The following is a 22896-nucleotide window of genomic DNA, read 5'->3' on the forward strand; positions in this document are numbered from 1 at the left end:
TTATTCTTTCAAGAGTTGAAATAAAAGAAGAAAAGGAAAAGGGAGAAATAACAGAGGAGTAACTAAGGGTGGACAATAAGCATTAGAGCCTAGAAAAACAAACAAAGAACACAAACTTGAAAAATCAAAAGATAATAAATAAAATTACTTGTTTACACCAATCACTAAATAACATGTATATTGTCACAGTCCGCATATTTCCCTTTCTCGCACAAAGGTTCAAAGGCCCAAGAAGCCTCTAGAGTTCGCTACAAAGCAAGGGAGGATTCTAGAACATTATAGAATCATCTGGAAACATCTGGAAGCATCTAGAACATTCTAGATACTTAATCTTAGCCATTAGATCAAATGTATTCTCACTGTCCATTGAGGAGGTGGAGGCCTATATATAGCTTAGAGAATTCATTTGTAAAAATCAAGCAATTCAAGCATAATCAAGTAAAAGAGTGAGAAAGCTCTTTTTACAAAAGCTCTCCAAGTTGTCTCTAGCTCTCTTTTATTCTTCTTGCCATCCTAGCTAGCATTTTGCCTAGCATTTGAAGAGTAAGGCTAACTAGCTTACTTGTTTCCACGAGAAAGTAGCAGTGCCACACGGTTCGTTGGTAGAAAAGACCAAGCCCGTGACAGTTGCTATCAGAGCAAGGTTAGACAATCATTGAAATGGCAAAGACATCAGGAGCAAGTGAGGCTACTAGAGTTCCGGAAGAGGTAAGGCAACTCTAGAGTGAGGTTGTGAAGGACCAACCGGAAGCGTCCAAGCCACCAAGGAAGGAGAGAGGAAGGTCGAGGGATGTTGTGTCTGACATGGATGCCAGGCTAGCCAAGGTAGAGCTAACTGTGGCCGAGGGACAAGATACGTTCTGGGATTTAGAGCAACGCATCGGGGAGCTCGAGAATGGAAGAGAAGAGCTTCAAGAGGGGATGCAAACTGCCTTGAACGAGGGGATATCCAAGTGTCAAGAACAAGCCAAGATCGTGGAGAAAACTCTCCCTGCCGAGGTTGTGACGTTGAGGGAAATGCTTGATGGGATGGTTGCTAGGTTGGTGGCAACCGAGGAAGAGCTTATCCTCTGCAAGAAGGCAGCTATCCAGGGAAGTGGAAGCGTGCCTATGATAGTCTTTACTCCATCAAAGTTAGATGTTCCGAAGCCTAAAGCTTATAAGGGCTCGAGGAACGCGAAGGAAATTGATAACTTCCTATGGAGTTTGGAGCAATACTTCAAGGCACTTAGCTTAGTAGAATAAGCCAAGAAGGTTGACGCTACCACACTCTTCCTAGAAGATACCGCAATGTTATGGTGGAGAAGGAGGAGTGGCGACATAGAAAAGGGGACGTATGCACCATTAACTTGTGGGGAGAATTCAAGGAAGATTTGAAGAAGCAATTCTACCCCGAGAATGCTATTCGAGATGCAAGGGCCAAATTGCGGCGACTCTCACATACGGGAAGTATCAAGGAGTATGTCAAAGAATTCACTGACACACTCCTTGAGATTCCCAACTATACCGATGAAGAAGCCTTGTTTGCATTCACGGATGGATTGCAGATTTGGGCAAGGTTGGAGTTGGAGCGCCGTGGTGTCCAAGATCTCAACATCGCCATTGCCGTGGCCAAATACTTGATAGAGATCAGGAGGCAAGACAAGCACAAGCCTGACCAAGAAAGGAACGGCAACGAAAAGAATGGGGGAGACCGCCACCACAAAAAGGAAGGCTCCTACAGGTTTGACAAGCCCAAAGAGGGAGGCAACCATGGCAACAAGGATGACAAAGGTGGAGAAAAGCCTCGTATCAAGTGTTTCTTCTGTGATAGACCGCATAAGGCGAGAGAGTGCCCTACGAAGAACAAGCTCTCTACGTTGGTCGAAGAAAGGGAAGAACACCAATGAGTGCAAGAGGAGTCCAAAATGGGGTCACTGCAACTTCTCAATGCCATCAAAACCAAATTTGAGATGCCCAAGTCCGAAAAGAAGGGCCGGTTATTCGTGGAAGCAAAGGTTGGAAGCCGTACGGTAGAAGCATTGATAGATACCGGGGCTAACAACAACTTCCTCGAGGTAAAAAAGGCAGAAAGACTTGGCATCAAGTATGCGAAGGAGCAAGGGTGGCTCAAGGCCGTCAATTCAGCACCGAGTGCAACATGTGGATTTGCACGAGATGTCAAAGTAAGTCTCGGTGAGTGGTCTGGCCTCTTGGATTTTTTCATTATTACGATGGATGACTATAAAATGGTGCTTGGCATAGAATTCTTGGATAAAATGAATGCATTCCCACTTCCCTTTGCCAATACCATGTGTATCTTGGAGCAAGGGAATACTTGCATGGTATCATTGAAACGAGAAGCCAAGGTAAAAGCCATGAAGATCTCGGCCATGCAACTATCTGAGCGGGTAGAGAAGGCTCAGCCGTCATTCTTTGCGGCGCTAAAGGAAGAAGTGGCAATCTCGCCACAAGATGAAGTGCCAAAGGAGATAACAGGGGTCCTAGATGAATTCGGGAACGTAATGCCTGCGGAATTACCGAAAGAGCTCCCACCGAAGAGAGAGGTGGATCAGAAAATGGAGTTGGTAGAAAGTACAAGGCCGCTTACAGCAGTCCCTTATAGCATAGCACCCCTTGAGTTCGAAGAGTTGCGGAGGCAACCAAAAGAGTTGTTGGATGCTAGCCACACTAGGCCATCCAAGGCTCCGTGTGAACCACCGGTACTCGAGCAAAAGAAGCCAACTCCGAAGCAAGTAAGATGGCAAGCATCCCTTACGGAGTCCGATTTTGCGAAGGAGTACAAGCCGGGAAAGGCAAACTTAGTGGCCGATGCGCTAAGTAGCAAGGCAAAGTTAGCTTCCACCACTAATGCTAACTTTCCTTCGTTAGACCAAGACAAGGTGGAACAAGACAAGCTCGCCGGTTTGTTAAAGCCATTACCGAAGTACAAGGAATGGCATGAAAAAGCCGACAAGGCATGTGCTCCTCTAACCAAGGCCGCCAAGAGAATGAAGAAGTGGGCGGATGGAAAGAAGAGTCACTCAGAGTTTGAGGAGAGAGGCTTAGTGATGGAAAATCTCCTTCCCCATCAAAACCGAAGATTTACCAAGGAACTTCAAGGGCATAATCGAGGCATACAGCGGGGACGCGACGAGGGCGTCGCCAGAATGAATGGGGGAGAATGTCACAGCCCGCATATTTTTCCTTTTCGCACGAAGGTTCAAAGGCCAAAAAGCCTCCAGAGTTCGCTACAAAGCAAGGGAGGATTCTAGAATATTCTAGAATCATCTGGAAATATCTGGAAGCATCTAGAACATTCTATATACTTAATCTTAGCCATTAGATCGAATGTATCCTCACCGTCCATTGAGGAGGTGGAGGCCTAAATATAGCTTAAAGAATTCATTTGTAAAAATCAAGCAATTCAAGCATAATCAAGTAAAAGAGTGAGAAAGCTCTCTTTACAAAAGCTCTCCAAGTTGTCTCTAGTTCTCTTTTGTTCTTCTTGCCATCCTAGCTAGCATTTTGCCTAGAATTTGAAGAGTAAGGTTGACTAGCTTACTTGTTTCCGCGAGAAAGTAGCTAGTGTCGCACGGTTCGTTGGTAGAAAAGACCAAGCCCGTGACAATATGCACGGATTATTATTATTATTATTATTATTTTTACAGTTAATAATAGTTAATTTGAACTATTTGCTAGTTTTTTTTTTATTTTCTTTAGTAATTTTTTATAATTAAAATAATTAATTATATCATATTTTTTATTTTATTTGTATGAGTTTTATAGATTTTGATAATATTTTTATATTTTTTTAGTAGTAACTTTGAAAAAATATATGACCAATAAAAAATGTATGAAATAAAATATCATGACTACTTAAACTTTAATATTCATATATAAATAAAGGCTTCTCATTAATAAAGATGTATTGATTTAGTTAAAAGTTTATTTTAGAATCTTATGTTAAATTTACTTTTTTTTAATTATAAGTTTTTTTTATTTTATCTTTCTTGACAAGAATGTTTTTCTTTATTCATGAGAGTTTATTTATCCTCCGTCATAGAAGTTATGATCAATTTGAGTATAATATTTAGAAGATCAAACTTGTTTAAAATACTCATCAGACGTTAATAAAATTCATTTGTGTTTCAGTACAGTCACTGAATAGAATGTGTTTAACAGTCATGCGCAAAATGCAGCCAAAATATTACATATAATTGTTTAATTACAAAATTAATAAACTTTAAAAAAAACTTATTTTATAATAAAATTAATATATATTTTCTCTAATACAGTCAAAATTTACTCATATGTCACAAATTTATCATTACTAATAAAAGAATCATTTTATTTAGAGAAGGTTGTATGGTTATTAGCTTTAAATTTAAAAGGAGCCAAAATTGCTCCAAGTTGGGACCTAGGGTCCAACCTAAATAACCATTAAAGCAGACTAGAAGAAGAAGAAGAAAACTCTTTTAACCTTTTAGTTTAGCTCAGCAAATTTACCATTTATGCTTAAAAGTGATTTTAAAGAACTTAGGGTCGTATTTGTTAAAGAAAAAACATTAAGGTCCAATGTGACTATGGAGGTAAACATTAGGGTCATATATGTACCGTTTTCCCCTTCCTAAAAACCCAAATTTTGCGTCTCTTATTGGCAGTCCCACTTCAAACTCATAGTAGAAGCAGCTATGAAGAAGCTCATTCTCTCTCAAGTTGGCCGCTACTGCCCACACGAACCAAAAGCAAAACCCTTCTCTTCATTATTCCACAGTAGGTATCTCTCAACATCTGATTCAAATCCTTTTGTCCCAATTCAACCGGTATCATACCCGGTGAAGCCTAAAGAAGAGAATAAAAATGCAAATGAAAATGAAAATCAAGAATTAACACGGGAAGATATTCGATATGTGAAAGACGCAGTGTCCTCACATCCATCAACACGAGTTGCTCCCCTACCCGAGTATAAAAAGGAGGCTCAGGATCAAGAAATAGAGGGAGAGACCAGAAAGATTGAAGCTATTCGATTTAGGAGAGTTGTTGAAGAAGAGGAGACAGTATCAGTGCCTTTTCCTAGATTGATTAAGCCTGTCAAGAAAGAAACAAGGCCTCTTTTTGATTTGGCTGATGCTATTAAGCAACTCAAGGTCACTTACTCGCTCACTCTAATTTCGTTTATTTCACATTTAAATAATGATTCTGATAACTGTAACTACTGTTCAGGCCAATGCCAGGACCACCTTTGATGAAACTGTTGAAGCTCATGTTCGATTGGGCATTCCTAAATCTCGTTCTGACCTGGTATATAATTTTTTCCCCTTTATTTGGTCTATGGAATTGTGAGTTTAGTTTACTCTCAATTTTTTTTTTTTTTTTTTTTTAAGTTTTTGAAAAGCAACATGATTTTTTTTGGTGGCTGCATTACTTTTATGATTTTCTTTGCATGTTCCCATGTTTTCTTGTGCGCTAATGGCCGGGTTTACATTTGGAGGGGAAATAGAGCCCAGACATTTGTTAAGACACCAAGATTTTTTCACCAAGCTAACTGGATTCTCTAATAGTATAAGATAATTCTTTCTCATTCACTGAATCGATATTTTGTGGGTTGCAGATTGTGCGTGGTACATTGTCTCTGCCTCATGGTGGTAAGAAGGTATTAAGACTCATACTTGTTCGACTTTGGTAACTCATAGTTAATGTGGTTGATCTGATAGCCACCCATTTTTCAGGTTCTTAGGATAGCTGTCTTTGCTGAAGGAGCAGATGCTGATGAAGCTAGAGCCGCAGGAGCTGATGTTGTTGGTGGTACTGATCTTATTGATCAAATTGCACGTAAGGCTCCATTCTTATTATCGTATAGTGTACTTGTATAAGAGCAATAATGAACATCCTAGTATTACAAAGATAGTTATCAAAGGGGCACCTTAGGTGCGAGGGACAAGAGGTGCATGCCTGTGCCCCTCAAAACCTAGGAGGCAGGTGACCTCACTCAGGTGCGCCCCTAGGCACAAAGGCGCATACAAGGCACAGAAAAGGTGTGCCTCACATATATTGGAACAAAAGCTATGTTTTTTCTCTTTGCTTTTCTCAGTATTCTACTCTTGTTCTTCTTTCCTTTTTTTTTCTTTTTTTCTTTCTTTATTTCTTTTAATCTTCTCATGATCCTCAAACATGAGCAGCGCTCTTTCTTTTTATTTATGTTGTTTGCTTTTTTCTCTATTTTTTTTCCATTGTTGGTTTGGTAGTGAGGTAGTATTTGGTAAGCATGCAACTATATTTTGTTATGCAATTAGAAAAACTTTGATCATTGATTGAATACTGTAAGCATTGCATTATTTGAAAATTGATAATGCAGAAGAAGAAGATGATTATAGTGAGTTTGTTGATGTGTCATCGTTTTTATAATTGCGTACTTTAGGCATCATTGCTGTCTAGAGTAGGAGTATCATTTTTTAAGTCTGTATAATAGATAGTTTCATTTTTTTTTATTTGGATTCAGAAAAACATTGATGCTAAATTTTTGCACATGCCATGTAACTAGTATTAGTAGTCTTACATATAAGCTTAGTTATCTTATTTTTTGAAGATTAGCTTTAAGTTTTTCTTTTTTGCCTCTTACCTCTGTCATATGTGCGACTGAGCCTTTGCTTACATCCCAGGACTCTTTGTCCCTTTTATAACTATGATTACAAGGCACCTTTTGTGCCAATGTATCACATTTTGGATTTCAAGTTGGTTTGTTACTTGATTCAAATTGATGGTCTCTGAATGATATTAAATTATTAATTCAACCTGACTGTTGTTTATTCTTTATAAATTTTATTTCGAATCTGATTTACTAAATAGTTTAGCAAACTTAACCACACCCTGTTCTCTACTTTGCAACGTCTAATATTTCTATTATGTTTCTTAACTAATTGGCTTCACAATTAGTTGTCTTCACTTATTTATTTTCCTTGATGTTTTCAAAACTTTCTTATTGATGCTAGAGATATATATTTTGCTGTTATGCATGTAACACAAACACATGCACGCACTAAGTATACATTTAATATTTTCTGAGATTTTTAACTTCTGTACCTCACTTCACCTGGTGAAGTCTCTGTGCTTTGCACCTTAAGTGATAAAAGGACCTAATTGCCTTGATCGCATCTTTTGTTTTTTTACTGCAGTTACCGTTCTTTTGTCTTCCCCTCTTAATAAAATTCATTAGCCAAACAAGCTAAGAAGAGGATTCCCCTCCATTTGACCTCTCACCACCCTTAGTCCGTCCTTTATTTTCTCTTCTTAATAATTTTTTGAATATCTCAGTCACTCAGCTTGAGAGGTATAATTTCTAAGATTTGGATTTGACACCAGATGATGTATCCATGCAGGTGATGGCAAGATTGACTTTGACAAGTGTTTCACAACTACTCAAATATTTCCCCGTGTAGTAAAGGTCCTGAATATAGATAGGGTATAGTAGTTTCCAGATTATGTCAAAATGATGACTATCTGCTCTAAAATAATGTTCTATATTTCAGTTAGCAAGGATTCTTAATCGTCATGGACTGATGCCAGATGCTAAAGTAAGTGTGTTATTTTTTAGCTCATTGATACACCTATCATCAGATAATTTGTGCTTGTATTCACCTGTATATATCTTCTGTAGCAAGGAACCGTTGTCAAAGATGTTTCTAGGGCTGTGAAACAAGCAAAATTAAATCAGATTAAGTTTAAAATGGACAAAACATCAATTGTGCATGTGGGACTTGGAAAGGTAATGATATCTTGAGATATATATAATGTTTCATCTCGAGAGGATGCCTGCCACAAGTGATTTTGTGAGTTTCATGGAGGTTGCAATATTATTCACAGGTCAGTTTCTCGGAGGAGTCTTTGCGTGAGAATGTCGGTGCATTTATGAACGCAATTTTACAAGCAAAGCCTGCTGGCCTAAAGAAGAGTAAGTGTCATCTGTTATATAAATGCTTGCAACATTTATACTCTTTTGGCAAATAAACCTATCTCAAAGTTCCACGCTTGTGTACTTCATCATTATTCTGGTCATATAATTGTGATGATCACAAAAATGAAATAAAGAGGTTTCTTCCTTTCAGTGATCTCTCCGTTGCCCAAGTGACTTTGAGCCCAGTGGTAACAGAAAACAAACCAGGATAAAGGAAAGATCTAATCTGTTAGGTCTATGCAATTAGTTGTATGCATCTTGCTTGTCTTTAGAATCATTTGCATGAAACTAAGAGAAAAGAATACAGTATAACATATGGCAGTACCAACTTAATGGCAAAGACATGGAAGTAACAAAACTATATAGTAAAGTACAGGTACAAAATGTGTAGAACATTGTTTCATGTGCTTCATTCAAGTTGATAATGATTATGCCATGCCTAATGGTAGGCCCAAAAATAGACTCCCAAAATCCCATTATAGTAGGCCGATCATCATTTTTGCAAAGCTATATGGTGTATAGCAAAATCAACATATTAAGAATAATTCATGACCTGTCACAAACTTAAGTTTAGCTTTTATTGTACATAAAAGGATGTTCACCTGAGGTGGCATCAGCTTCCGAAACCAGAATCTCTATTCGTTAAAGTTGACTTCTATATTGATTAAAATCAGTTGAAATTAAACATATGTGACGATATATAATTATAACGGTCTTTTTTCTGAATGGCAATGCCTGTGTTTAAAAAGCCCTTTTCGAATAAAGAATACATATTCTGCCTGCCTATCATCAAAACCTTTCCCAGGTTTTAACAAATGCTTTCCCTTCTATCTTGCAGCTTCCAAATATGCTGGGTATGTGAACACAGTCCATATATGCAGCACGGTATGCTCTTGAAATTCTTCTATGTTCTTTAATCAGACTCTTTATTATGTCTACAATTTCTTAGAGGATATTATCCTGAAATTAGTACATCTGTCTAGGCTTGAATATTAAATTGTTACTTTGGATCATCAGGTGCCATGTCCAATGTCCTTTTTCTTATACAAGCCATTTTTGTGGATTTCACTTAAAATGAAGAAAAAAGATACTAAAATATAATTTCAAAAAGATTAAGTTTCCGGAACTTGAAATGAAAGGTTTTTAGTTCTTGTTGTGGTTTAGAGTTGCGAAGGATGAGTAAGGGAAACAGAGAAAGATTTACCTAGCGTTCATTTTATTTCATTTATCTTTTAGGGGGAGTATTTATGTCAATGGGTGAGAAAGTTGTTAGGAAGTACGTGCCTGCGTGCATATGTAAACAAAAGCAGAATGTTGATAAGAAAAGAGTTGCTAATGGTCTTGCAACCTTGCCTTTTGAATAAAATGATGTAGACAGGATACAGGATAATCTGTTCAGTTTAGTCATATTTCTCTTGAGACAGAGCTTTCCTATTTGAGGTGAATAACTTGCTCTAAACTGGCCAACTTCTGATGGTTTAGTCATCTCATGACTCACAGCTTTTTAACAATGGCAGCCAAACATACGGTTCAATTTGTATGTATTTTTATATCTTGAAATAATTGTTTTCCTTTATATGCAGATGGGACCAGGGTTCCCTGTTTCAATACAGTCATTATCCAAAGCTGTAGATCATTACAACAAAGTTCATCTAAAGTCGCCAGCATAAATCTAGCTCGACTCTCTCTCTCTCTCTCTCTCTCTCTCTCTTTTTCTCTTGTTGAGCAGTAGCTAGAATCAGTATAGGAGTGTCATTTCAGTTTTGCCATTCATTTTGTTCTCAATGCCTTGCTATCCAAAGCATTACTGACATATCGTTCCAAGTTCAAGCAGATCCTAGAGTCTTTTCTTACCTTAAAAAAGGAAAGTACTAATCTTCTTTATAAGGTCAGCGCCAAGGCGCCACTGATGTTGTACCAACTTTTTTTGCACGATTATCATGGAAAAATTCAAAGTGTTACTGTTTGTTTTGTTGGTCCTGAAAAATTTATGGCAGTGTTGACATTTGCTGCAACTTATTTCATGCTTAATGGACTGCAGCCACATCTGTCACTCAAAAAGCTAAAACTGTTTTGCCAATGAATGTGATGGAAACTCACAGAGAGGTGAATTAGATTCAAGATTCAATAAGAAAAGCATACAAAATGAATTGGAGAGAAGTTTCAAAGTAAATGTCTTTAGTTTTGTAATTGGTTAAGGAATCATCCTTATATTTTGATTTAATTGATTGATTAGTCCTCTTCTTAAGACCTAATTCAGATTTTGCTCACCGTTGACTGTTACGGCTTCCGGTAAAAAGATTTTTTATAAAAAAATATTTTGTATTATTGCTTTTAGAAAAATTGGTTTACTAATGTGATATTTGTCCAGTGGCACGGTTCTAAAGATCACGAGTTTGAATTCTTATATTTATTAAAAGTCTTTAGCAATTATGAATTTAAATTCTTAAAGTCATACTTATTAGAAGTCTTTAGCAATTATGAATTTGCTAAAATTAATGGACTGAAAAAGAAAAATTAAAGTTAACATAAGTTTTCAATTCTTTTTTCATATTATGAATCTGCATTATCATTGATTTTGAGGCATAGGACAAAGTGATTGAATAGTGTAAAACTATCATAATATAATTCCTTTTTTACGAGAAAAACCACTTGGGCAGAGTGCGATAATTTAAAAAATTAACTTAACACAACTCATTGTTTTAAAGTCTTTCACTTACTTAAAAATATGCTATTTTAGTAAAAATCAATTGATCATTTTGAGTGAATTAAATAAATTACATTAGTAAATACTCGAATTAGCCAATACTTCTTACCTGAATAGAAAAATAAATTTATTTTTTCAAACCTTTTTTATGTGACCGTCTTGCAAAACATATATAGAAAATAGAATTAGCTTGTGAAGCACTTAAAGGACAACATTGTATGAACACTAATTACTTCATTTCTTGTCGTAATCACAATGAAATTAGCACAAAACCGGACACAATTAGAGTGGAATTCCCTTTTGAAATTGCCTTGAGAAATCCGGAAATTAAATTAAATATAATCTAAATTATTGCTGCAGTCCATAGATAAAAACATGGAAATCAATTCTTTTTTTCAATAAACAAAAATCATATATATATATATATATATATATAGAGAGAGAGAGAGAGCTTAAATTGTTAAGATCACTTCTGTGATGCAACTGAAGAAGAGAATGAAGAAGAACAACAGGTTAGATTCATTAATATAATTATAATTTCAATCCATTAATCTTGCATGGCATCTCTCTTCCAACTTATATTTCTTTTTTTTTTTCTTATAATTATTTATTGTAAAATTTAGTTCTTCATCTGAGGATAAAACATTTTTGTATATAAAAAAGATTTTCCAGGTATTGATTCAGTAGAAATCAAGTATTAGGATCTCACATATGATATGCAGACACAAGCAAGATATTAACTATCAGTTAACCAGGTAATTAACTTACATTAATGATAATTGAATTTATAATTCCTGCTTATTTAATTTTGACCTTTTTATTTCTATATTTTAGGTGATTTTCTTTTTACAAATTTAGACATTTAGTTAGTATTTCATTTTATTTTATTTTTTTTTAATTTTAGGTGTATCAAGGGAGAGAGGAGTTATTCACATCATGATGTCAAATTCACTAAAGTATGATGCTCCATTGTTCAATGGAAAGGTTTGGAATTTCTGGTCATTAACCTAAAAATATTTGTTTATTATGAGTTATAAATAATATATACTCTAGAAGATGTTCTTTTATCAGTAAAAATTTAATAAAGATAATATAGTAAAAACAAAAATCAAATTCAATCAATTATCTCTTTTATAGGTTGAATGAGTCTTTTCACTTATCAGAATTACATTATCATACTTATATGCAAGAAATAAATATAAGAAAAGTATTTTTTTATTTTTTTATTTTTTAATATGTGTTATTTTTTCATACAAAAAGAAATAATTCATTACCGAAAAAGATGTTTCGCTATTAAAGAAATTTATTTTATAAAAAAATTAACTATTTTTACTTCGATCGGCTATAATTATTAAATTGTCCCATGTATAATAGTATGTATTTATAGTTTAACAATTTTTAATTTGGTTGTTTAATCATCAAATCATGGATAAGAAGTTACAGATCTGATGAAATCGATTTGACGGTCAAATAACAATATTTTGATTTGTTAAACTCTAAATTTATCTTATCAAACACAGATAATATGATAATATTAATGATTGATCGGAGTAAATATAGCTGAATTCTTCCAAATCGAAAAATAATAAGAATATTTCTTTAACATAATTTATAACCGTATATCATTTTTTATCTGAAAAAAAAAAAAACACTTGCATTCTGAAAATTGTAAACAATAAAATCATAAGGTATTTTTTATACTTATCTCCAAATATAATTACAAAAAGAATTAAGGGTTTGAATGGTAAGTTTTTTTCTAATTGAAGTGGCAAAAATTAAAAATTATAATTAAGCAGATTTTCATCAACTTTTTGGCTCCGAGTGCAAGAAAATCAAAAATCAAAATTCTCACACTGACTAATGGCTTCCCTAAAAAGAAAAATGATTGATATCATAAAGAGAATTCATAATGCACCATAAGGAGAAATATTGCCACATTCATGAAAATAAATTCTATAAATTCCAGTAAAAATAAAAATTAGACAAAAAAATTAATTTTATTGAATAATAAACAGTAAAATAATAAAAAAAAGAATGGATTCTTTTGTAATTCAGATTAAAATTATTAATTAATAGAAAAATAATAAAAAGAAAGAGAAAAGTATAAAATTTGACTATTTAATCTAATTTTTAAGGTAAAAAGTTATGTAGTTTTTCTTATGGCATTTTAGTAGTTTATGAGTTAAACTGTTAATAATTTATATTTACTTCACAAATATTGTTAATTTATTAGTTATTACTCATTAGTTGGTGTTAATTGCTTGTGATTTCACTTTTTACCCAATTAGCTTTCATCCAAAATTATCTATGTCAATTTTTATAAAATTTAGACAGAAATCAAAAAGAAAGAAAATAGTTTTATAATTTAACTATTTTAAAATTTTAGTCAATTTTGATGTGTTTTGGATGATATGATAAGACTATAAACCTCTAAACTTCACCATCTATCAACAAAAGTGATTTTGCAACTATCAGATTTTATTTAAGATTTTATAATCAAAACTATCAACGGTGTTAATAAATTTGACCATGAATGGCTAATAATGTAATATTTAAGATACTAAAATATTATTAAAAAGTCATACAATCTGTTGTGTCTAGGGGTGGCAGTTGAGTGAGTATTTTCGGGTACTCGACTCGACCGAACTCTAATACGACGAATTCAAATAATAATAAATGCGTTTATGACGGATTTAGAATTTAATTTTACTATTCGTATCAGATTCGGGTATTGAACACACGGTACTCATGACTCTAACCTAATTATATTAAAATTTATTCTATTTTTATTATTTAGAATATTATTTTTAAATTTTATTAAAATTATGTTTGAATTGTATTAACATATTAAATATTTAATGTTAAATATTTAAATTTGATTAGTTTATATTTTGTATTATTTTATTTACATTAATTTTTGTAAATATATTTTAGAATTTAATTATTGTAAACGAGTTCGATAAATGGATACGCATTTAATTACTCCAACATTTATATAAACGGTTAGAGTATTCGTTATCCATTTAAATAGCTATAAATATATTAATAATTATTTAATCTAAAGGGTTTTAGTCAGATTTAGAATTATACAGATATTTCTATTTAAGTTTGGGACGGTTCATATAATAAAGATAATTTTTTAAACAGATTTAGAATATACTGCGTACATATATTTTAATCATATTTGAAATATATATTTTAATCGGATTCGAAATTAAAGATACAATAGTACCAATGGTTTCACAATTGACAATGTTGTTTTTTTAGAGAAAAATTGTTTTTATTCCACAAGTCTAAATTAAAGATACATTACAGAATCTTGAAAAGAATCTATAGTACAATTTTTGTTGATAAATAAATTGAGAAATAGATTTTCTTACTAATAAGATTGCTATCAATGAATCATGCCTATAACCAATTTTATTTACATGACACAAAATATACATAAATATACATTTCCAACTGAAAGGTAAAGTCAAGCTAAAGATTGTGTAATCTATAAATAAAAGATTGTTTATTTCAGTTTTTGTCAACTCTTAACTAATGATCATGCCATGCCCCAGAAAAAAAAAAAACATAAAAAAATGGATTAAGAAGCTACTAGTCTCACACTAGTTAAGATAATGAGCTTAAATCTCTTAATTAATTAGTACATTTGCTAAAAATTAAGCATAAATTCAAATTAGTCCCTAAAGTAATCTTTGTCTTGTGCCTCTTCTTTTCATGTACCTTAGATTCTAGTCTTTCTCAATAAAAATCTTGAAATAAAAAAAGGGTTCAAAATTAATTTTGTAGAAGAAGATGATGAGGAAAAGTTGGGAAGTTCTGGATGTGTTTAAGCCAGCAATAGGTATGGTGGTGGTTCATTTTGCACTTACTGGAGTCAATATTTTGTATAAATTGGCTGCAAATCAAGAATTGAATTTGAGAATCCTTGTTGCCTACCGCTGGATTTTTGCTACTGCCTTTTTAGTTCCTCTTGCTCTCATCATTGAAAGGTTTGTTTCTTACTTTATCTTCTTCTTGTTTTTTTTGTTTTTTTTTTGTTTCTGGTTTTCCACAAATCTAGAGACCAATTAACTTGTAATCATTTCTTTTGATCATTTTTGGTGACATGCATGAAGGAAGAAGAGGCCACAACTTACATGGATGGTAGTTTTCCAAGCATTTCTATGTGGGTTATTTGGGTAAGATTACTTGGCCAAACTCTCAAATTTTGTTGGAAGAATATGAATTGTTTTTTATTATTTTTATTTAAAAGTTGTAATGTATTTTGGCTTTGAATTATATTTTTTCAAATTTTAAATGATAAGATTAGATTCGGTAGTGTGAATCTATCGTCTAAATAAAATACAGATTAAGAAATTAAATTTTTTTTTAAGGGATAGGTTAGATTTTCTTATTTACATAAGTTATTCAATGTATTTAGTGCATTCTATTTCAAATAAAGTTTATATAGATGTGGCTGTGAAAGTATTGAATCATTTAACCATTATTTTATTTTTGTTCTGGCAATAACACTTTGATTAATTGTAGAGGAGTAGTGACCCAAAATATGTATGTGGAAAGCATAGCCTTAACATCTGCAACATATGTCAGTGCCATGTCCAATCTCCTTCCTGCTCTGACATTGATATTGGCTGTCTCATTTAGGTATGTCTTTCCTTAAATCAAACATTTACAAAATATACATATGTTGGTTACATAATTTCCAGTTTTGACTAGTTCAGGTTGGAGAAATTGATGCTGAAGACGACAATAGGGAAGGCCAAGTTGATGGGTACATTAATAGAAATAGGAGGGGCAATGATCCTCACTTTCTACAAGGGTCTAGAGATCAACATTTGGTCAATAGATACTAACCTTATGAAACACAATCAGCAGCAAAATGGCCAAAGTAATGGCAATGGAAGTTATTTTCTTGGCTCCCTCTTGGCATTGGGCAGTGTCATCTCTTATGCAGTGTGGTTGATAGTTCAGGTAGCTTTTATAAGGACACTCTTATGGCCCCTTACTATCCAAACTTTGGATCACTTTAAACACATATGCTCCCTTGTCAAGTCTGCTTCAAATTGTCCACTCCTTTGCTCTTGATTTTCGTAAATATGAAAAGAGTAATAGAAGTTTTTCTACAGAGAATTTAGAAAGAATTTAAATTTAGAAATGGAATCACATAATTTTGATTTTATATTAAAATAGATCTTTGTAAAACCAATCTAAATCGTACGGTGACAAGAATATATTTGCTCTACTCTTGAGAGGTACAGTCCTTGAGTTCAAATCTTCACCTTTACACTAAGTTTGTTTCGTCATTATAATAAGTATACATAGAATACTACTACTGTTATGCCTCCTATGAGTCCATAAAAACCTAATTTGTATTGTTTCGAATTGCAGACAAAGATGAGTAAAAGATATCCCTGCCCTTACTCAAGCGCAGCTCTAATGTCCATAATGGCATCAATTCAATGTGTGATTTTTGCCCTAAGCACAGAGAGGAATTGGAGTGCATGGAAATTGAGATGGAATCTTATGCTTCTCATAGCTGTGTATTCGGTATGTAAAAATCTCACTACTCCCTTCCAAATTTAAATAGATTTTTACAATTTTTGTAATGAAAAACGAAAATGTTCAATGCTCCTTCAGAAGTTAGTCTTTGTTGCATTAAAATTATTTATGTTTTCCACTTGTCATTTTTACCATTTGCTGCTGCTGCTTATTGAAAGAGAGCATAACCTGCCACCATTTTCCTCTAAAATAAGATATCCCTTTCTTTTACTGCTACTTATGGGTGCTGTAAGATATAAACTTCCCCAAGTTTATTAGTAGAAGAGGAAGCCTAGCATCCTCACATTCTTCAGTTGGGATTGTTTTCAAGTTATCAGGGTGCCATCATTCACACAACTCAGTAGTATTATTATCATTGCATCAGATTTGATAGGCATTCATGTCTTTTCTATTTTAAGAATATATTCTCTGTTCAACTCAAACCATAATGCCTGTCAAGGTTTCTGGAACCAATTGTTCCTCACCAGGATATACTGAGCTTTGCTGTGCATATACTATTCTAGTTTTAGCAATGATACTGATATCCAAGAAGCAGCTGCCACTGCCATTTTCAATAACTGAATTTAGACGCCTTGAAAGTAAAGACTGGCACAGCACCTTACTATATTGTTTGTAAACTACATAAACTTGCTAACTTGACACAATCAATGGACACAGTTTCAGCATGTTCCCAATTGCTGTCAAGAATCAAACTGTTAATTCCATTGTCAATATATCATCTGCACAGTTCTCATAATAGCAATGTATATGCATTCACCCAATATAGTAATTGTCTATCCTCAATGCCCCAAAACTTATTCCAGCTACATAATTGTAACTAAACAAAATCTTTTGTGGAATGTAACCTACAAAGCCAAAGAGCATCTATTAGAAGCCATTTCCAAGGAATTCGTGGAACATTGTTGAATTTCCATCTGCCACAAAGTGGAGAAATGTGGGTGAAAACTCCAGATGCAGACCTGCAAGATAAAGTTATGTGGTGCTCAAACCTTGTACCTGCAATCTGCAATATGGATTGGCAGTTCATTAGTTTTTAGGGAACATATTCAAAAAATATATTCGTTTACAAACAACATTGCTACCACTAAATACAAATTCCCAACACTCAACCGATTGGGAGCGAATCAATAGATTCCTTTTCGGGTGCGATTCATCCTTCCCGAACGCAGCATACAATTCTTCGTTGTACTGCGCTCTCCAAGTGTGCTTGTTCTCCCCTTCTTCCTTACCGCGGCAAGTCTTTTTGAAATAACTCCGATGAGAAGAAAAAGGAAGGCGTTAAGGGACCAGACCCTCCTGGCCCCACCTTAGACACACTAAGATCCTTTTTCAAACCTGTTTGATTGATGTTTTTGCAACTGTTGGTACACTCTTTTGCCGCATAAAGATTAGCAAGCTGAGTTTTTACTAGTCTGCTGACATTAAATTGCAATTATTACTGGGTTTGGTTCTCCAGGGGATTATGATTTCTGGAGTGGTTGTGATCCTCATTGCTTGGTGTGTGCATGTGAGAGACCCAGTATTTGTGGCTAATTTTAATCCTCTATCGCTTCTGCTCACAGCCATTATGGAGTCTTTGCTACTAGAAGAAAAGCTGCACATAGGAAGGTATCCTTCATTCATTTTTATTTTTCCTTAACAGTTACTAAGATTTATCAAACAATTCAAGCTCAAAGCAAGAGAATAATATTAAGCTGCATATTTGATATTTTAATCCCAATTTCTTGCTAATGACAGCATATTAGGAGCAGGATTAATTGTGTGTGGACTATACATGGTGCTTTGGGGTAAGGGCAAGGAGATGAATGAACAAGCTAAATTAGTGCCAACACCAAGTTCCACTAAATTTGACACAGTTGTGGTAGTCACTGAAGATGACAAAGACATCTCAAAGGATAATCCATTGCCAAAAGAACAGCATGGCCAAAATGAGTTCAAAACAGAAAGTAAAACACAGAATAATATACAAACTTAACTATAAAGTATAAATATGCCAGCTAATGTCATTTACAAGACATGCAGAAACTATAGTAGCAGTCTAAATAGACAGAGCCCATATTATACAAAAGTCTCGAAGATAGATTGCAAGAATTGATTCACCATGAATTGCATGCAACATCTAGTGTCAAGCATTTTCTCATAGCCTTTTTTATTTTGAACAAATGTTTTGGGCTTAATTTGATTTCAGCAAGAAAGAAGGAAAGGAAAAAAATACAGAAATATGCAAGAAAAACTCTTCAATGCAGCCAGCCTCCAGCGTATGCAACAGTAACCTTAACAAAATGACAGGTTAAGCAAAGTAATTTAAAGCTAAGCGGCAAAGAGCATCTCCAGTGCTCTTTATATATGTCAAACTCTCTATTTTAAAGAATTATCTCATAATATAAGACTACCATGAACTCTTTATTCTTTAAATATAAAGTAGAGAGTTGGTTTGGCTCTCTATATTTGGAAAGCCAAACTTCACTCTCTATTTTAAATTTAATAAATGTACTGCAAGTTTGTAAAAATTAAAAAGAAAAGGAAAAAAACTTAAAACCATTAATACTTATAGAAATAAAGAGTAAAATATAAGGAGTCCATTGGACTTAAATATAATTTTAATATTTATATTTGAATATTTCTTAAGATACTCTTTACTATAAAAATGATTTTTTTTTTAAATAAAGAGCACTATTGTGAATGCCCTAAGAGATGGTTCCTCCAGGTTACTGAAAAAGAGCAGATCATACCAGGTAGAAGCAAACACTTTGGCAATAATAGTTTACATTTCAAAATCTTTTCTCTTACATCTTAACTGGTACCAAAGATCACATACAGACAACTGGTCTTTGTCCGTCGCATTCATCAATTAGGAAACCTGAAAAAACAATGAGATAAAATGAATTGATCAAATCTTGTGAGCTGAAGCACAGGAACTTAGAACTATATCATTACCATGGGATACCCATTCTGAATATAACCAGTGAAGAAACAAGAAATATGATCTCAGAAGAAACTCATCCTGAGTACAACCAGTGAAAAAACCCAATGAATGTCAAAATTTTATACATAAAATTGTTGCAAAAAGCTTTTTGTTTTCTTTTTGTCTCTCTTATTTTCTTCATTCAGGTAATACAAGAATCTGATGTTCATGAAGATTGAAATTTTGCGGCAGATGTTTAGCTATTGTTTGACCTCTTCTAGAAAAGCAGCTATTTTCTTGTTGTAATATTGAGTTCTGACTCACTTATGGACCAGCTAATAGCATTTTAGGGAGGCAATAAAGTTTCCTAAATACTCAAATTTAGTGAGTTGCAGCTGAATAGCATGTGTTGGATTATCATCTTATTTCAAATGGGATACTTGTAGCAATTGCAATAATAATAAGTATTAAAAGTTCAGTCCTAATCTTAGTTTCTTCTTTTTCTGAATATGCCACATGATCTACACAACAATGGGAAGGTCCCCTCTTTTCCCCTACCCTGCCATTTTATTCCCAACAGGATTTATGCCTAACACTTCCCAACGGAAATCCTAGGCCTAAGCCAGGGTGTTCCATGGAACTAATCTTATGTATTTAAAATTTGGTTAAGTTCAGAGCACAGTTGAATTAGGTTCAGACTCTTTACAAGGGAAGATAAGGAGGCTTAACGCAAAATACAAGCAAAACAGCCTACTTATTAAGAAGCACACAATAATATTAAAGATAAAGTAATACATGCTTATGCTGGAAAACTGAGACAATTAACAAATCATTCTTTAGCTTCAATAACACAAAAGTTCACAGCTTAATCATGTAAATTACCAATGAAAGTAGTCATACACCATAATGTGGCAGAAGAAAAGGGACAAGGCAAGACAATCATATGGTCATATTCAGCTAAAAAATGAAAGTTTTAATAGAAATAGAATATTTTGATCATAAGGAATGCCTGTTGAAGTTCATAGCAATTTCAGCTGTTTTCCCAAGTTAAAATCAACACTCTCTTACTGCACATAAGCATATTGTAACCTGCAGATAAAACGAATTCAACAACGATATAGAAAAACTCTATCACCTAGTGAAGCTTTGGAAGAAGATTATTCATTGGAAGTCTATAAGCTTCATTACAAGTGCATGAAGTGCCAATTGCTCATTAATCTAAAAGCTACAGAAAGTAAAAGTAACTTCTGCATACATGTTCAAAAGAAAATTTTACAATGTTTCACATAAAGAATGAAAACTCTACGTATAATTTCCAAGCAATTTTATCAGAACACTATTTGTTAACATGATAAACCAAATGAGTTCTTTCTAAGAGGCAATTATTGACTTCGATCCGACTTATCAAGACTTAGAACAATAAATAATAAAAGAAGTAATGAGAGGTACCTCTGGACTGTTCCATTACCTGGCAACTGGTCCCCATAAGATGCATACAACTTTCTCCAATGCTTGCTTTGAGTAGATCTAGAGAAGAAATTACTTCAAAACAGATTGAATGCTTATATTGTCCATAGAAGCATATATACCATTGAATGAAGATCTTCACAATATAATTCCTCAACCTCTATTCACCACTAGGGTCAATTTTCTTTATGGAATCTAAGTACTTTCCCAATATCATCTGCTTTAATTTCTTAAGAAAAGTATTTTGGCAGCAACTGGCAGAAGATAAAACAGGTGACTTTTTTGCAACAAGAACAGTATTCTCTCCATTTCCAACATCAATTTCAAATAACTCGTGGAAAAACTCCTGAAGTTTACTTACTAATGTATCAAAAAAAGGTCTACTTGGAGGAATCACATTCATAATAAGAATTCCATAATCACAAATAATAGAATGCAGAGCTGATAGCACATGCCTCTGAATTAACTCCAATGGTGGAGCACTAATACCAGTGGTGGGATCATTGGAATCCAAATCAACCATAATAACATCAAACTTTGGGTCAAAACTAATTGAATGGTTCACATAATCTTCCTCAATTTTATTGCAAACCAAATTTGAGGAACTTCCTCGACTAGCGAATGTCTCTAAATACTCCATTGCATCTCCAATGAAAACCTGGATTTCACTGTTTTCGAGTCCAAAATACTGCCTTGCTACCCTGAAAACCTCATCATCCATTTCCACACCAAAAACTTCAAAACCCAACTGGGTTCTCAAAAAACTGAGGAGAGCCCCACCCCCAACTCCTAAACACAAAGCTTTAGGCTTTAACCCATTTTGAATCCTATCATTAATGTGGCAACCAACCAAAGACAAACTAGCTACCATTGGTGTGAAGTATGGATGCACTAAAGTTCCAACATCAGGCCTAAACTTCACTTCTCCACCAATTGTAACAGAATCCGAAATAAAACCTGTTACAGGCACAATTCTAATCTCTGTTTGAATCAAGTTTGGCATTCTTTTAAACCTCAATCTCCTCCTAAACTCTCGTTTTCTGCAAACATCATCATCCAATTCATTATTAGTCTCTATCTCAACATCTTGAATAAGCATTTCACCAACAAATACCCCACTGCATCTCTCTAAAACCACACTACAAATCAAATTATCTTCATAATCCAAAATGGGTACATCAAATATCCTATCTTTAACACAAGTTTTAGGAGAGAAACCAACAAAAAGAGGTCTTAAGCTGTGTACAAGGCTATTTACAAACTGGCTATCTCCATTTTTCTTATAAGAAATCAACAGTGAATCAGGAGCATCATTAACTGGATTCTTACCGATCAATATGAGCCGTGAGATTCCAGGAGAAGAGAGGAGAAGCTGGAGATGACCGGACTCAGTGGAGAAAACCCAGTCTGATTCGCGGTTTTGAGGGACAAAAAGAGCCGCGACTCTGGGTGACTCAGTGGATTGAATGGGTGAGTCGAGGATGGCAACACGGAGGAGTAGGTTGGGGAGAGTGGGATGAGGGATAGTGAAGGAGAGAAAACGAGAGGGGATTATGGTTTCGAAGGATGTCATGTCGAGTGCCATGGCAATGGTGGAATCTGCTTTGGTTTTATTGGGTTTTTGTTTTTGTGCTGATGCAAGAAAAATCATGGGAAATTGGAAATGACGGAAAATTATGGTTTTCATATGGTCAATTTGCCCATAAACTTGTCTGAGGAGAGTAAATTGGCCTAAAATTAAGTTTTTGGTCTGAATTAGGATGGTAACTTTTTTCTTCAGGCTCGGCTAATCCCTAATTGTCTCTTGAACACAATTGTGTATCTAACCAGCATTCGGAGGTAGATGGAACGGTTTCTATGGTAATTAATAAGTTAGATGAGAGAACAAAGTAAAATTAGTGCATGTAATTAACAAGAACCTTTTAAATTAGCAATTGTATAATTTCTCATAAAATTTATTATCGCTCTAAAACAATAAAAAAAATAAAGAAAAAATGAAAAGTGAAATAAAGATGAAGCAGATCTATATCTGTTTTATGACTTAAATAATAATAATTTAAAAGAAATTAGAAGATTTTGTTAAAGGAAGAAAATTGATAGGTTGAGATATATAAGTTGTGATTTCAATATAAATAAAATAAATATCACATGGGGAAAATAGCAAAAAAGTATGATAAATCTATGAATTAAGCTCTTAAATTTTAGAATAGCTTGCAAGCAAACCGAGTGGAACTGAGTTTTTCAATATTCAGACTTAGTTCGAGTTCAAGTTCGGTAATTTTTTTTATTTAGAGCTCAAGTTCAAATTTAATAAAT

The 22896-nt window shown here is 33.9% G+C and overlaps 4 protein-coding genes across 15 annotated transcripts; 3 read left to right on the plus strand and 1 right to left on the minus strand.

The window, feature by feature from the left end:
• Positions 1 to 4625: 4625 nt before the first annotated feature.
• LOC8267800 (50S ribosomal protein L1) lies at positions 4626 to 9899 on the plus strand. 2 transcript variants are annotated; one of them, XM_002530840.4, is made up of 10 exons: positions 4627 to 5129; positions 5206 to 5283; positions 5594 to 5635; positions 5712 to 5814; positions 7359 to 7423; positions 7509 to 7553; positions 7637 to 7744; positions 7843 to 7930; positions 8772 to 8818; positions 9517 to 9899. In XM_002530840.4, the coding sequence occupies exons 1-10, from the start codon at positions 4674 to 4676 to the stop codon at positions 9601 to 9603; spliced, it is 1119 nt and encodes a 372-aa protein (XP_002530886.2). In that variant the 5' UTR covers positions 4627 to 4673; the 3' UTR covers positions 9604 to 9899. The 2 variants fall into 2 exon arrangements, with proteins under 2 accessions (XP_048231622.1, XP_002530886.2); XM_048375665.1 differs by lacking the exon at positions 7637 to 7744 and having other exon boundaries at positions 4626 to 5129.
• Positions 9900 to 13881: 3982 nt separating this feature from the next.
• LOC8267801 (WAT1-related protein At1g25270) lies at positions 13882 to 16292 on the plus strand. The gene is made up of 5 exons (XM_002530841.4): positions 13882 to 14638; positions 14765 to 14827; positions 15177 to 15293; positions 15371 to 15620; positions 16038 to 16292. Exons 1-5 carry the CDS (start codon positions 14442 to 14444, stop codon positions 16230 to 16232), a joined length of 822 nt encoding a protein of 273 aa, XP_002530887.2. The 5' UTR covers positions 13882 to 14441; the 3' UTR covers positions 16233 to 16292.
• Positions 16293 to 16882: 590 nt separating this feature from the next.
• On the minus strand, positions 16883 to 22417 carry LOC8267802 (eEF1A lysine and N-terminal methyltransferase). Of its 11 annotated transcripts, none has more exons than XM_048375693.1 (3): positions 20582 to 22417; positions 18999 to 19068; positions 16883 to 17211 (listed from the first exon to the last, which is right to left on the minus strand). In XM_048375693.1, exon 1 carries the CDS (start codon positions 22265 to 22267, stop codon positions 20741 to 20743), a length of 1527 nt encoding a protein of 508 aa, XP_048231650.1. In that variant the 5' UTR covers positions 22268 to 22417; the 3' UTR covers positions 16883 to 17211; positions 18999 to 19068; positions 20582 to 20740. The 11 variants fall into 11 exon arrangements, with proteins under 11 accessions (XP_048231650.1, XP_002530888.2, XP_048231649.1 ...); XM_002530842.4 differs by having other exon boundaries at positions 16883 to 17802; XM_048375692.1 differs by having other exon boundaries at positions 20563 to 22417.
• LOC125370411 (WAT1-related protein At1g68170-like) lies at positions 17671 to 18183 on the plus strand. The gene is made up of 2 exons (XM_048375696.1): positions 17671 to 17816; positions 17946 to 18183. Exons 1-2 carry the CDS (start codon positions 17671 to 17673, stop codon positions 18181 to 18183), a joined length of 384 nt encoding a protein of 127 aa, XP_048231653.1.
• Positions 22418 to 22896: the final 479 nt, after the last annotated feature.

Source organism: Ricinus communis, chromosome 6 (assembly GCF_019578655.1).
Source record: "Ricinus communis isolate WT05 ecotype wild-type chromosome 6, ASM1957865v1, whole genome shotgun sequence".
Lineage (NCBI taxonomy): Eukaryota > Viridiplantae > Streptophyta > Magnoliopsida > Malpighiales > Euphorbiaceae > Ricinus > Ricinus communis.